At 42.0% G+C, this 16,105-nt stretch overlaps 3 protein-coding genes across 3 annotated transcripts; 2 read left to right on the plus strand and 1 right to left on the minus strand.

Moving 5' to 3' along the window:
* Positions 1-6: 6 nt before the first annotated feature.
* Positions 7-6,449, plus strand: LOC138983298 (choline transporter-like protein 2; the record flags this gene model as incomplete). The annotated part of the gene is given in 5 exon segments (XM_070356718.1): positions 7-77; positions 476-567; positions 1,180-1,264; positions 2,016-2,096; positions 5,103-6,449. Coding segments are annotated over 5 exon segments (526 nt in total), but the record flags the coding sequence as incomplete, so codon positions are not given.
* A 2,714-nt stretch (positions 6,450-9,163) lies between these two features.
* Positions 9,164-11,509, plus strand: LOC138983061 (uncharacterized). The gene is made up of 3 exons (XM_070356465.1): positions 9,164-9,506; positions 9,541-10,047; positions 11,490-11,509. The coding sequence occupies exons 1-3, from the start codon at positions 9,164-9,166 to the stop codon at positions 11,507-11,509; spliced, it is 870 nt and encodes a 289-aa protein (XP_070212566.1).
* LOC138983299 (uncharacterized) lies at positions 11,428-15,448 on the minus strand. Its single transcript, XM_070356719.1, has 3 exons — positions 14,392-15,448; positions 13,795-13,980; positions 11,428-12,020 (listed from the first exon to the last, which is right to left on the minus strand). Exons 1-3 carry the CDS (start codon positions 14,735-14,737, stop codon positions 11,791-11,793), a joined length of 762 nt encoding a protein of 253 aa, XP_070212820.1. The 5' UTR covers positions 14,738-15,448; the 3' UTR covers positions 11,428-11,790.
* Between the last annotated feature and the right edge of the window lie 657 nt (positions 15,449-16,105).

The following is a 16,105-nucleotide window of genomic DNA, read 5'->3' on the forward strand; positions in this document are numbered from 1 at the left end:
GCGCAGGACCGTGATTGTGGACAAAGTATCGGATTTCATAATGATCCTGAGTAGACTCCTTCTGACTGGTGCAGCCGGTGAGTACAACATTCACCTGGCTTGTTCTTCACAGTTGGGGGTCTAGTGGGTTCCATGTTACGCCAGTGATATTTTCATTTTCGACAAAAAGGTTAAACTATTGTATTAATGAATCACGGTGTGGGAAACGTTCCATCCGTAAAAAGCTCTGAGGCGCTATTGTTGCAGCTGCGAGGGAACAAGTTTACACAGTTGTCTAAGATTGCTCACGACGATAGATGTGTTAAACGGAGGTCATTAACATTCTCAAATGCTTTGGGTATCACCACACGTAGACAGCTAGAGGATAGAATTGATAGATATCGCAATAATCGGGAAGTGGGGGTGGGGTTGTCCACTGTTTTACCCATTGAAATTGCGCCTGTCAGTCACGTGACTACACATTTTGTTGTTGCAGCGACTGGGTCCTACATTTGGTTCCATCAGAGACTACAACTTGAAATGATGGAAGACTCTCCGGACTTTGACCACGCTCTAGTGCCGGTCATTGTAAGTCGCCTTTACTTTTCTGCCCATAAACTTGCTATCTTGTCCATTGTAGAGTGAAGGTATTTGACCCACTAGCCTGGTGTAAAGGACGTCGGTCTTCACACTTGAAGCTCTTCCTACCTTGTCCATTGTAGAGTGAAGGTGTTTGACCAAACAGCCTGGTGTAAAGGACGTCGGTCTTCACGCTTGAAGACTAGGGGTGGATCTCCCAGGTCGAATTACGTGGCAGTGCCTTATCCCCTCCGTGTGTACACAATAGCACAAGATTTCGTCATCACCATGGGCATCATCATCGTCACCATGGTCATCATCATAATCGTCGTCGTCATCATCATCATTATCATCACCATGGTCATCATGATCGTCACCACGGTCATCACCATGGTCATCATCATCATAATCGTCGTCGTCATCACCACGGTCATCATCATCATTATCATGGTGATCATGATCGTCACCACGGTCATCATCATCCTCGTCATCATCATCGTCGTCACCATCGTCTTTGTCATTACCACGGTCATCAGCATCACCATCACCATCACCATCATCATCATCATCATCATCATCATCACGATGGACCTGTCCTCTTCAAGCCCCTATGGTGTGCAGGTGATGGTGTTTGGAACGATCCTGTTGACCGCCAACGTCTTCAGCGTGTACGACATGGCAGTCAACACGCTGTTCCTCTGCTTCTGTAAGTGTCAGCTTGCTTGTATACATGTATATGTGCACGCCTGCACGACTGACTAAGGGATGGAGAAACGTGTTTCAACGTTACCCGCATTCTTTTGGTACAATGTAATTTATTTACAAATCAAAACCCAGAGAGAAAAAATGTTGACACAGTGACTGAGTTTGCTGATGTGTTGCTTGAGAATGAAGATGTACGACCCTAAGCTAATGTTCTTTCAGTAAACACTTTATTGGGTCCGGTGGCACCGTATTTGCCAGTTATTGGTTTGTACAAAGCTGTTGGGAAAAAGTAAGCGGTTGTTATGTCTTGAGTGCTGACAACCGATCATATATGATCCGCAGTGATTCTGTGTGGTCCTGTACTTTCGTGGCTACCTCCTCACGTGACGGCCCCGTATCCCTTACCCGGGATGCTTCTCCTGAAAATGCCCCGAAGAAACTGCATGGCTGCCTATATGAGAGTGTCATACATGTGTACTGTAATAACACAAGGTCGTCCTGTCAAGATTTTATCTTACTTTTAAAGTTCAAGCATAAAATGCATTAGATATATCTCTTTGTGTATAAAATATGCATGATTGTTTAAGCCTATGTATTGGCCTGAGTGTTGCAAGCTTGCTTAAAACTGCGTGCGGTAGAAAAGCCTCGAAAGAAAAATGCACTGATCTTTAGATACACCTTTCTAAGGATCACTTTGAAAATATCACGATGATTTTAATGTATGCATGCCTTTTGTCTTGACTTTGATCAAGTGGAAGACCTGGAAAGAAACAATGGTAGCGTGCAGAAACCATACTACATGAGCAAGAGTCTACTGAAATTGCTCCGAAAAGGTAAAACGATGAGAAACTCATCCAAAAAGTCTTTTGTGTGACTGATTTCTAAGTGAAGTATCTTATCTAACATGAACATTTCGGGTGTATGGTAGATTTGCGGAAATATCGGTCGCATACAATGTTCCCTTGAGAGCCCCGTGTTTAGAAAAAAAAGGGAAGGACAGGCGGATGGGTATAGGGAGAGAGAGGCTGTGTGTGTGTGTGTGTGTGTGTGTGTGTGTGTGTGTGTGTGTGTGTGTGTGTGTGTGTGTGTGTGAGTGTGTTCTGCAATTTTTAATCTTGAACATCAGCAATACAAATACCACGTTAAACTTACCGGCACGGTTAGCCAAGTGGTAAGGCGTCCGCCCCGTGATCGGGAGGTCGTGGGTTCGAACCCCGGCCGGGTCATACCTAAGACTTTAAAATTGGCAATCTAGTGGCTGCTCCGCCTGGCGTCTGGCATTATGGGGTTAGTGCTAGGACTGGTTGGTCCGGTGTCAGAATAATGTGACTGGGTGAGACATGAAGCCTGTGCTGCGACTTCTGTCTTGTGTGTGGCGCACGTTATATGTCAAAGCAGCACCGCCCTGATATGGCCCTTCGTGGTCGGCTGGGCGTTAAACAAACAAACAAACGTTAAACTTAACCTTGTTTGGAACATTAGAACTGGTTGTGCAACTAAAAGAATGAGTGTGGGCAGCAACAATTTTTTTCCTGTTAGAACTACTTAAGTGAAGTTTAATAATTTACGTCAAAACAACGGCATGCCAGAATTCTGAGCTTCACAATATCTACTGAATAGTGGCACAGGTTTTTAATACATTTTGTTGCCCAGAACACAAATACAGCTATTTTCTTTAACATTTAATTTTGATCTGACCCTTTGTAGTTTGGATCAGCGTTTTATTTGATTGTGCCTTCAGTAAACGATTTGAACAATCCACCCCCCCCCCCCCCCTTTCTCTCTCTCTGGCAAAGGAAATGGAAGTGTCTGTTGTCGTTCAAAATAATGTGTTAGATTGTCTTTTTAAACTTGAGATTGGCATCTTATTTTGTTTTACTGTTTAATAAATTTTGTTATCTCCGTCTGTCGGTCTGAATCCCTCTGTCCCTCCCTCCCTCCCTCCCTCCCCCCCCCCCCCCTCCCCCCCCCCCCCCCCTTCACCTTACTCTCTCAAATATCCTTCTTTCTTTGTTTATTTTATCATTCCCTTCTGATTTCCTTCTTTTTACATTTAGTCAAGTTTTGACTAAATGTTTTAACGTAGAGGGGGGAATCGAGACGAGGGTGTGGTGTATGTGTGTGTGTCTGTGCGTGTGTGTGTGTGTGTGTGTAGAGCGATTCAGACCAAACTACTGGACCGATCTTTATGAAATTTGACATGAGAGTTCCTGGATATGATATCCCCGAACGTTTTTTTCATTTTTTTGATAAATGTCTTTGATGACGTCATATCCGGCTTTTCGTGAAAGTTGAGGCGGCACTGTCACGCTCTCATTTTTCAACCAAATTGGTTGAAATTTTGGTCAAGTAATCTTCGACGAAGCCCGGACTTCGGTATTGCATTTCAGCTTGGTGGCTTAAAAATTAATTAATGACTTTGGTCATTAAAAATCGGAAAATTGTAAAAAAAACAAAAAATGTATAAAACGATTCAAATTTACGTTCATCTTATTCTCCATCATTTTCTGATTCCAAAAACATATAAATATGTTATATTTGGATTAAAAACAAGCTCTGAAAATTAAATATATAAAAATTATTATCAAAATTAAATTGTCGAAATCAATTTAAAAACACTTTCATCTTATTCCTTGTCGGTTCCTGATTCCAAAAACATATAGATATGATATGTTTGGATTAAAAACACGCTCAGAAAGTTAAAACGAAGAGAGGTACAGAAAAGCGTGCTATCCTTCTAAGCGCAACTACTACCCCGCTCTTCTTGTCAATTTCACTGCCTTTGCCGTGAGCGGTGGACTGACGATGCTACGAGTACGAGTATACGGTCTTGCTGCGTTGCATTGCGTTCAGTTTCATTCTGTGAGTTCGACAGCTACTTGACTAAATGTTGTATTTTCGCCTTACGCGACTTGTTACATTTAGTCAAGTTTTGACATAGAGGGGGAATCGAGACGAGGGTCGTGGTGTATGTGTGTCTGTGCGTGTGTGTGTGTGTGTGTGTGTGTGTGCGTGTGTGTGTGTAGAGCGATTCAGAGTAAACTACTGGACCGATCTTTATGAAATTTGACATGAAAGTTCCTGGGTATGATATCCCCGGATATTTTTTTTCATATTTTCGATAAATGTCTTTGATGACGTCATATCCGGCTTTTTGTAAAAGTTGAGGCGGCACTGTCACACCCTCATTTTTCAATCAAATTGATTGAAATTTTGGCCAAGCAATCTTCGACGAAGGCCAGACTTTGGTATTGCATTTCAGCTTGGTGGCTTAAAAATTAATTAATGACTTTGGTCATTAAAAATCTGAAAATTGTAATTAAAATTATATTTTTATAAAACGATCCAAATTTACGTTCATCTTATTCTTCATCATTTTCTGATTCCCAAAACATATAAATATGTTATATTCGGATTAAAAACAAGGTCTGAAAATTAAAAAATATAAAAATTATTATCAAAATCAAATTTCCGAAATCGATTTAAAAACAATTTCATCTTATTCCTTGTCGGTTCTTGATTCCAAAAACATATAGATATGATATGTTTGGATTAAAAACACGCTCAGAAAGTTAAAACGAAGAGAGGTACAGAAAAGCGTGCTATGCAGCACAGCGAAACCACTACCGCGCTGAACAGGCTCGTCAGTTTCACTCCGTTATGCACAAGCGGCGGACTAGGGTCATTGTGAAAAAATGCAGTGCGTTCAGTTTCATTCTGTGAGTTCCACAGCTTGACTAAATGTAGTAATTTCGCCTTACGCGACTTGTTTTCTTTTCTTTCCATCCTGGCTTCCGTCCTTCCTTCCTTCTGTTCTAATCCTGTCCTTTCTGTGACAGGAAAAGGAGGGACTGAAGTGGAAGGCTCCATGACGATCCTGGACGCTTTGAAAGACCCAGGCAGATTACGCCGCCCTTCCGAAAGGGCGGATCATACCGCGGCTTCCACAAGGATCAGTACTGTCTCGCGCAGGCAGAAAGCACTCGAAGGCCATAAATCCTCTGATGGGAGTGATGTCGATGATACTCGATACTAGGAAGATAATAATTTGTTTTAAGGAAGAAAAAAAACGTCACTTTGCACAGACTGAGCATTTTGGGTATGCGTTCAATTGAAGGCATGTTGTCCACATAATTATATTATCGTATGTGAAAGCCCAGGCACCTCTTATCTTTGATGTCATTCCGCAATCATTTAGACAAATGTCAACACTCATCAACGATGGGAAGAGATTGAGTAGCAACAGAATGATCTCACTTGTAAGACGAGTTCCTTAAACGTCGACACTCGATCAATAACGAAACGAAGAAATAATTGGGGGAACAAATCTTAAAATTCCAATGTCAGCACTCAAGAACGAGAGAAAAATAACGAGTAGGAAAAGAATTATTTTAACGTCTAAGTAAAATCTAGAGTCGATGACGGTAGACGTACAGGTTGCCGTGCACGTTCTGAAACTGAAAAGCCTTTTCTAGACTTCTCCATTAAGAAGCACAAGAATGATGACTTGCAAGTAACACTCACTAAAGAGTGGGAACAATCTTAAACTCTAATGGCCTGTCCAGACACTCCCGGCAGACCCTGTCCACATTTGACTTATGCTCAAAACGGCGCGCCGCAGCGTGCTATGATCGCGAAGCGTTATTTGCAGAAGAATAGCGCGTGTTCTAATTTCTATGACACAGACATAGAACGACGGAAATTTGACCAATCAGAGCAAACCAGAGCGATGACGTCAGCCGCTCGCGGCGCGGCTGTCGAATGCAACTGAACCTTCTTGTCAGGTGACCCGCTTGACTGATACCGCGTTGTGAAAAGAATCGTCGATGTGTGGCCACTCGGCAAATCCCGCGCGACGCACAAAACGGCCTGCGGCGCATAGAGCGTAAAACGGCGGCCAAGTCTGGACAGGGCTTAAGGAAACATTCTCTAAGTGATACTCACCAAAGAATGATCACGTTCGTCTCAACCCTGAGAATGATAACTTCTAAGTAACAAATAAAAAAAAGAATGATATATGATTAAAAAAAAAAGCACGTTTTTGTAACATTTGTCTCCTCTTGAGTTCGGTTGTTTCAAAACATTTGTTCACTATTGTCGGTTGTTTACTATTTCTAATTAACCTTATTAAAATTCTTATTCATGAATAATCATTATTCAATGTATGAAAACGAAGAACCGTCATCTTTTTCTTTCCATTTGTGCGTATCTTTGCGCTCGAGTGTGTGTGTGTGTGTGTGTGTGTGTGTGTGTGTGTGTGTGTGTGTGTGTGTGTGTGTGTGTGTGTGTGTGTGTTTTATAGACCCACATGATAAGAGAAAACACAAAATGAAAAGTGTCATGCAACAGTTTCACCAGTCACGCTCATAACTTAAACCGTAAAATTAAAGCGAATATCTGGATTATTCCCACATTTACTTATGTATTTTTACTGCCCAAGCCGGCACAATACAAATCAAATTAACACCGCACACTTCATTGAAAATATCACACAATTTTGTATACAATGCGATCAGCGCTGGTGCAGTATGAAAATTAGAAAAAGATTGAAGATGTGTGCTTGCCCCACAGTACGAACCATGGTGATGCTTGTCATCGGTGCGTATAAATTTATCCAACACAATCTCAGTAAAAAAAATTAAAAAATAAATAAAAAAGCCAATCCGCGGCGTTGTCTTTGAAATTAATGTGTTTCATGTCACACTCACAAACTCAGTAACTCGTTCATAAAAACGCTGGAAGAAATGATTACATTTTGACAAGTTTGATACCCCATAATTATGTTTCAGCCGTTCTATCAGAAATAAGCACGTTAAGCCCTTGTCGTCGTTTTAGCCTTATAACTCTTTGAACTTCCGACAAATGTAAATTTTTAAAAAGAATCTTCACTTTTACAAGATGGTATACGCAGGAAGGATCTTTAATGCATCACTTTAAAACATCTGTATAGCTAGTTACTGAAGAATACACGTGAAAGAAATCAAACCACTCTGACATCTTAATAGTGATAGTGTTTGTATGCAGCGAGGTGTTCAGTAACTTACAATTTGATTAGCTAGTACATATATTTAAATGTTCATAATGTTGTAGCGTCTCGTCTGTTTTATGCAACACCACAGTAATGTCTCATGCTTGAGATAATTAAGTTGATTTGATTTGAAATATTGCCTCCCGTAAATCATCAGTTTCTGATCACTGAGCTCCCCGAGCCTCTACATACAGTACAAACATACTTCCATTTGAACGCGCACCGAACGGGAACATCCTGGCTTCTTTTTTACATTTAGTCAAGTTTTGACTAAATGTTTTAACATAGAGGGGGGAATCAAGACGAGGGTCATGGTGTGTGTGTGTGTGTGTGTGTGTGTGTGTGTGTGTGTGTGTAGAGCGATTCAGAGTAATGAAAGTTTTCATGAGAGTTCCTGGGTATGATATCCCCAGACTTTCATTTTTTTGATAAATGTCTTTGATGACGTCATATCCGGCATTTTGTAAAAGTTGAGGCGACACTGTCACACCCTCATTTTTCAATCAAATTGATTGAAATTTTGGCCAATCAATCTTCGACAAAGGCCGGACTTTGGTATTGCATTTCAGCTTGGAGGCTTAAACATTAATTAATGACTTTGGTCATTAAACATCTGAAAATTGTAATTACATTCTTTTTTATATATAAAACGATCCAAACTTACGTTTATCGTATTCTTCATCGTTTTCTGATTCCAAAAACATATAAATATGTTATATTCGGATTAAAAACAAGCTCTGAAAATTAAAAATATAAAAATTATGATAAAAATTGAATTTCCGAAATCGATTTAAAAACAATTTCATTTTATTCCTGGTCGGTTCGTGATTCCAAAAACATATATAATTATATGATATTTTTGGATTAAAAACACGCTCAGAAAGTTAAAGCGAAGAGAGGTACCGAAAAGCGTGCTATGCAGCACAGCGCAACCGCTACCGCGCTGAACTGGCTCGTCAGTTTCACTCCGTTATGCACAAGCGGCGGACTACGGTCATTGAGAAAAAATGCAGTGCGTTCAGTTTCATTCTGTGAGTTCCACAGCTTGACTAAATGTAGTAATTTCGCCTTACGCGACTTGTTTATTTTCTTGTTCTTTCTTTCTTTCTTCCTTTTTACATTTAGTCAAGTTTTGACTAAATGTTTTAACATAGAGGGGGAATCGAGACGAGGGTCGTGGTGTATGTGTGTGTGTCTGTGTGTGTGTGTAGAACGATTCAGACCAAACTACTGGACCGTTCTTTATGAAATTTGACATGAGAATTCCTGGGAATGATATCCCCGGACGTTTTTTTCTTTTTTTCGATAAATGCGTCATATCCTATATTCTTTTTTGCGATAGATGACGTCATATCCGGCTTTTTGTAAAAGTTGAGGCGGCACTGTCACACCCTCATTTTTCAATCAAATTGATTGAAATTTTGGCCAAGCAATCTTCGACGAAGGCCAGACTTCGGTATTGCATTTCAGCTTGGTGGCTTAAAAATTAATTAATGACTTTGGTCATTAAAAATCTGAAAATTGTAATACATTTTTTTTATATAAAACGATCCAAATTTACGTTCATCTTATTCTTCATCATTTTCTGATTCCAAAAACATATAAATATGTTATATTCGGATTAAAAACAAGGTCTGAAAATTAAAAAATATAAAAATTATGATCAAAATTAAATTTCCGAAATCGATTTAAAAACAATTTCATCTTATTCCTTGTCGGTTCCTGATTCCAAAAACATATAGATATGATATGTTTGGATTAAAAACACGCTCAGAAAGTTCAAACGAAGAGAGGTACAGAAAAGCGTGCTATGCAGCACAGCGAAACCACTACCGCGCTGAACAGGCTCGTCAGTTTCACTCCGTTTTGCACATGAGGTCAACTCCAATCAAGACCATTGAGTCCCTGACAGGAGTCCAACCGTTGATCACTCGAAGAGACACAAAGACACTCATCCAAGCAGAGAAATACAAAAGCCTACCAAAGCACCCAATGAACAGCAGAATGGAAAAACCTATCAGGAACAGGCTGAAACGCTCAAGCTTTGTGCACCAAAGCAGAAGCCTCAAGCGACAGTACCTACCCCACCTGTCGGAAAGCACTCTGCCGCTCGATGCCACAGGAACATGCCCAACACCTTGGGAATCCAACCAGAGGGTCCTCGAGATCAACACAACTGTGAAAGGCGTGACATCACGGGACATGAGTGACACCAGTAAGAAGGCGCTTACCCCTGGCCATGTTTGCAGACCACTACCCTGAAGAAGCGTGGATCCACGCCTACACTGATGGGTCAGCCACTGATGCCTTGAGAGATGAAGGAGCCGGCGTTCTAGTTCGGTACCCAGAGGGAGAGGCACAAACAGCGAGCATTCCCACAGGTTTGCACTGCACCAACTATAGTGCAGAAGTACAGGCCTTGAAAACAGCAGCCACAATAGTTGACGGATCAGACCATGAATGTCCTCAGGTCGTCTCTCTGACAGACGCAATGTCAGCACTCCAAGCTCTGTCTGTCAACAAAGAAACTGAGCTCAACAACGCCCTCCAACAGGTTGCTCAGAACCGAAGGGTCGTGCTTCAGTGGGTGCCAGCTCATTGTGACATAGCAGGAAGCGAGGCTGCAGACAAACTTGCCAAGGAAGGTGCCTCAAAAGAACAGTTCACGTCCCAGCTGCAGTACAAGGGAAAAAAGACAATCATCAAAAACAAGAGGAAAACCAGAGCGGAGAAAGATGACTACCACCTGCTCCAACGTGAAGAACAAGTCGCCCTACTCAGACTCCGCACAGGACATAACAGACTAAACCATCATATGGCCACAAAGCTGAAGCTAGTTCCCTCCCCCCTATGTCCGTGTGGCAAGAATCAGACAGCAGAGCACATCCTGCAGGCTTGTTCATACCACAGTGCTCTGAGGGACACCACCTGGCCAGAGGAGACAGCGCTACAAAAGAAGCTATACGGCCCCAAAGAGGACTTGGCGAGGACAGCCCGTTTCGCCCTGCAGTCCGGACTGACGATCTAACAGCGAACGACAAGAAGAAGAAGACTCCGTTTTGCACAAGCGGCGGACTACGGTCTTTGTGAAAAAATGCAGTGCTTTCAGTTTCATTCTGTGAGTTCCACAGCTTGATTAAATCATAGACCAAATAGCCTGGACCGCCAACTCGTCACGTGACCCTTCGAGGTTACGACGCTCGACTTTCAGGGGTGCTTAGCGTCCGGTTTGAAAGACAGTGAAAAGAAAGCACAAACTTAACAAAACTCATCGAAAAACATGTTCCATATGCACTTTAGCTGAGTTTATTTTAGCATTTTCAGAACTTACCTCGGCAACTTCGTCCATGTTTACAATCGACACCGGATATGACATCCCCCTGATTTCTGAAAGGCCAAGAAGAGCGGGGTAGTAGTTGCGCTGAGAAAGATAGCACGCTTTTCTGTACCTCTCTTCGTTCCTAAATGGGGGTGGCCGCTACCTCGTAATAGAGAGAAAGAGCGGAGAGAGAGCTAGTTGGCGGTCCAGGCTATTTGGTCTATGACTAAATGTAGTAATTTCGCCTTACGGGACTTGTTTCTATATATATATACGACTTGTGTGTGTGTGTGTGTGTGTGTGTGTGTGTGTGTGTGTGTGTGTGTGTGTGTGTGTGTGTTCGCGATGCGCGGCCAAAGTTCTCGATGGATCTGCTTCAAATTTGGTGGGCATCTTCAGGTACACCCCGGACACAACCTGGTCAACACGTGCTCTCAGCGCGCAGCGCTGAACCGCTTTTGGTTTTTCTGTTCATCTTCCCAGATCCATTCCCAGTAACTCTTCCTTATCTTCTCCAGTGTTTTGCGTTTATCTCCCTTCCTTCGTGTGGCGTGAATCCATATTCCCGTTTCTATTTTTAGAAGGTCACTGTCGACAACGCTCAATCCATATTCCCGTTATACTATTTTTAGAAGGTCACTGTCCCGGCGAAGCCGGGTATTACTCTTCCTTATCTTCTCCAGTGTTTTGCACGTTTATCTCCCTTCCTTTGTGCGGTGCGCCGGCTTCGGCTCGACTTCTTCCCGGCGCAGCCGGGTATTCGGCTCGACTTCTTCCCGGCGAAGCCGTACCCGGCGAAGCGGGTATTCATCTAGTTTTATATATATATTTGTACGTCCTGCAAAAGCCTTCAAATGCGAACATTTGACATCTGTGCAGATCTTTGTCAAGGTGAGTGAATATCTCTGTAGTTTTTATCCCACCAGCAGTCGACCTGATGATTGAACTTGCTAATTCCCGACAGAAGTTTGTTTTCAAGATTTTGACCATTTTTAATCATTTTGGGGGTATCTCCGAAAAAGGGCCATAACTCCGTACAAATCAAATTTCAAAGTCTGAAATTCTCAGATCACGTTCTAAATATAGCAATCTGTCAAATAATATCAAAAACTTCAAAATCGATAATTTTGTTCAAAGTGTCCCTTTTTGCAGAAATGGCCACCTGTAGACAAGCATCTACCTATATATCTTTCTGACAAATGAAGTTGTACTGTGCAATTGTTCCACCGCTCGAGCAAGGCACGTCGTTCCACTTGAAGCTGAAGAACCAGCCCATGTTGACGCACTGCTCCGTGGGGCTGCTTGGCTCGTTGTCCGCCCAGTTGAACCACGTCACATCACTCCCGTCCCGCCAAAGAGCGCTTCCCGTCTTTTCCGATGCGCCGATGGATACGTGTTTGGCCCTCGTTGCTGCACACACACACACGTACACACACACACACACACACACACACACACACACACACACGTACACACACACAAAGACAGAGTACATTATGTGTAGAGTACCGGTGTATTCAGGGGTAAATTTCAAGAACAATTAAGTGGCCCAAATTGAGTATCTTAGTCACCTATCCGCCATGTAGATCTGTACGTATCTTGAACATAAAAATAAGGTTTACGGAATTATAGCAGAAATTATCGCTTTTCATCACAATTTCATTTCAGTTTCAACACACGTTTCTCTCGTCTGCAAAGTTTGGTACCTCACAACATCTTTGAATTTGGACCACTTCTCTTAAAACTTTCCGATTTAGGTTTAGTATCCCAAGGAAACCATGCCACTGAAGCTATTGATTTGGCTTAGAATTTCGTCTAATTTCGTAAACATTCCGTAAACATTATTGCATGTGCAAGTAACGCACCTGTATGGCGTATTGTTGACAAAATGTTAATTAAGGCTTTAAACTTGAATGTTAGCGGGGTTGTCTTAGTTTATAAACCTTAGCAGAGATTAGACAAGGCTCGGAACTAAATAAGTCACTGAGGCGATTGATTATAAAAATCGACGGTGCAGTTTATTCGAGGTGATACGCAAAGCAGCACACTTTCAGACTCGGCGTTACAAACACCAATGGGGAAAAATGAGAACGTGACTTTGCCGACTTTTCTAATAGTGTGTTTTCTCGATTGTATGAAATGAGTGGTTAAAATGTTCAAGTACACCAAACATGTTGAATACACCCGTCAGAGAATTTCAATGTTCAAGAATTCTACACTAATCGTCATAAAAAAAACTAAACACATACATTTCGCTGTAGAACTTTGTGATGCGGCCAGTTATAGTAAAACCAAGTATATTGCCAGAAAGGTAAGTTATTCCCCTACCGTTTGAAACAAAGATTTTCATTTTTCATCAATTAGTGCTTATGCAGTGTACCGCCCCCAGGATACCCCCCAAAATCAAATTCGCAAAAGCAAATTTGCACACACTAAAATACACAAAAAAATCAAAATAAGCAAGAGTGACTCTGTTTTTGATCTCAAATTGAAGAACAACTCACACAAATTGATTTGGTTCAGCTGTTGTGCCAAGCAGTGTTGTTTTGCCATTGTGAAGAAGACTTTTGTCAGCCTCGTCAGAAGCCGTAAAAGGCTTGTTTTCGCGTCATTTTGTGTGGGCTATGTGGGTAAAAAACCCGTAGTTTGGTAATGGCTAGTTGTATTGTTTTAAATTTGACATGAATATTGTTTATACAATTGCAAAAGTGTGTGTAAAATATTATGGCGTTTTGATGAGTGTTTTGGACGAACTGGAACTTTTCAGAAAAGTTTGATTAAACTGTAATAACTCTTGTTAGTATAGTTGCAAAAATTCAGCATTTTGCACACTTCAACACAAATGCATATTACAATTACGGATCAATTTTGGTACAAAAGCAACAACGCGCTTGGGTGGTATGGAAATGTGAACGCGAAACAACAATTACGAAAAACAGGTCTTTCAACATCAAAACCCAGTCCAGCGCAGCAGACTGAACTGGCACGCTTCTGTGTCCCCGAACTAACATTAAATGGTAAAAATAGTCGGCTCTGAAACACACACACACACACAATCACACACACACAATCACACACACACACACACACACACACACAAAACACACACCCACAAACACAAAACACACACACACAAACACACACACACACACACACACACAGGTCTGCATAACGGTGCACATACCAGTGGATCCCCTCAGGAAGAGGTACATGTGTCGAAACTTGTCCGGAGTGTCGACCTTGAGGAGCGAGGTTCCTGTGGCATTGCACGTGGTTTCCGCCGTGTCCCAGTACACGAGCTGGTCGTGGTACTTGTAGCACAGCCCCAGCTCCCGGTACAGCACGAAGCCCTCGCCGCTCGGACAGTCGTCTGGCGAACAGAGAAGGGACACACAGAAAATGTCGGTGACTACTGCTTTACCTTGGGGAGCTTAGCTATCCCCCTGAACCCCCTATCCCCCAATCCTCGTACAAATAATCATGTTTTTTGACAGTGGGAGATTCTACAATATACCTGCTAGTTTGCTAAAATAAAAATATTAAAAAAAATAAAATAAATGCAAATAAGGTCCCCCAAAACTTTTATCAAGTTCTTTGAAAAGTAAGGTCGCCACAGTGCCACCTCCTGAAATAAAATCCCACTCTGCACACGAAGCATCTCAGCTTAATTTTGTTGGTGGGTGTCTAAGTGAAGGAATGCTCTCACTCCAGGTAAAAGCGTGTGGTGGCTTACATGATGGTTTACAGAGGAAGATGCTTTCAAAAATAGTAAAGCTTTCACCTTGAGTGAGCTGCCAGTACGTCGTCCCATTCTTGAGCGAAGCCTCGTCCTTTCCGAGGAAGAGAACGGAATGCATCAAGCACAGCCCGTCCCCTCTGTGGTAGAAGAACGAGCTGCAACTCTCCATGGTCAAACACTCTGCAGCACACTGGGATGAGGACGTGACGTTGAACCGCTGGGCCACTGTGGTGTCCTCCAGGTTTCCCCCAGGGGTGAAGATGATGTGGTCGTCCATGAAGGACAGGCGGTAGAACCTGGCTGAGCTGGCACCAGGCGTTGCGGAGGTCGCCAACAGAGTCACCATCAAGATTAAGGTCCTCAACAAGGAAGGTGCGTCTAATTGCATCCTGTGTTAGGTCAAAGACTCGATTGTTCTTTTAAGTTTCTGTGCAATTTGTACTTGAGTACTATTGGATTCTTTACTCGATACTTGTGTACGTTTATGCGAACCGCTTAACTTTAAAAAAAATTGTTTTCCTTTTTCTCTTTTTATTTGGTCAACGTTCGTAAATCAAATTTCACAGCTTCAGCGTCATTCTTTTATTTTCGTTCTGTCTGACAACTTTTCCCTCCTGTTGTCCATAAGGTTTTAGAACTACTTTTAAAAACCTATGTTTTATTTCCAAACCGAGACCCAACCTGGTCAGTTGTGTTGGTTGGTACGAACGACAGAACACCAGCTCTTACTGACCAACACTCAGCAAAAATACACATAGAGTTCAAAAATACTGAAGCGTCAGAAACATTGACAGACAACGGAGAGAAAATCAAGGTAGTCGTTCACGATATCAGGATTTCACCTTCTGGTAAAACATCTACTGAACAGTATGAACACTATGCTTTTCTGTTGAATGTATCACTTATCTTAACTGCGTCGACATGTGCACGACATCCATAACAAACTGGGACTGCCACCAATATAACGAACGTTTACTTCCGCATCCAGCCACGCCAAATAATATACAGGACAAAATAACATCACGATTCCAGAGAAGATAGCGAAAGGGTGTTGTTTGCTTCCAAATAATTTCTCCCCAGCAGCAATTTTCTTAACCTGCGACAGAAGCCTGAGCCGTACCTAGCTTGCGGCTAGTTCGTGACTCTGATAGCATCTTTGGTCGCGTGGCACGCGCGATTTCGGGATCAATCGTAGCCCCCGATTGTTGGTTAAAGATACCCGCCTTCTAGTGGAAACCATCGTGTCCATGGAGAATGCTACATGGCTTGCTGTGTCATACTAGGTAACGGTTTACACGAGTTGATTTTTTTTAAATATTAAGATACGAGCGAAAGTGAGTTTTTCAAAATTTAAAAAAGCAACGTGTAAAAATCCTAGTTTTTGTCCACAGACACAGCTGTTAACTCACAAAAGTTGCTTTATATGACAGAAGAGACTGTCATTATTAGAAACCTCGATCTCTTCTAAAGCCTCGTGCAATCTATTACGTCAAAGTAAAGAAACGTCACTCTGAAAGTGTGGCGTGACGTGTTAGTTCTAAAAAGTCATCGAGGGTAATTAGCTAGCGCAATTTTTTTCTTCTATAATGACGTTTGTCTCGGTGACTTTGGCATCATAAGCAGTGGAAAAACATGTCCCTGCCAGACTTGCTTGACATGACCTCATTTACATGATATACACACGCGTGGTTTGAACGATTATTATCTCACGAGTGTCTCTCTCACGTATGTAGGATAAAAACAGAATACTACATGG

The sequence above is a fragment of the Littorina saxatilis genome, linkage group LG12, assembly GCF_037325665.1.
Source record: "Littorina saxatilis isolate snail1 linkage group LG12, US_GU_Lsax_2.0, whole genome shotgun sequence".
Classification (NCBI taxonomy): Eukaryota; Metazoa; Mollusca; class Gastropoda; order Littorinimorpha; family Littorinidae; genus Littorina; species Littorina saxatilis.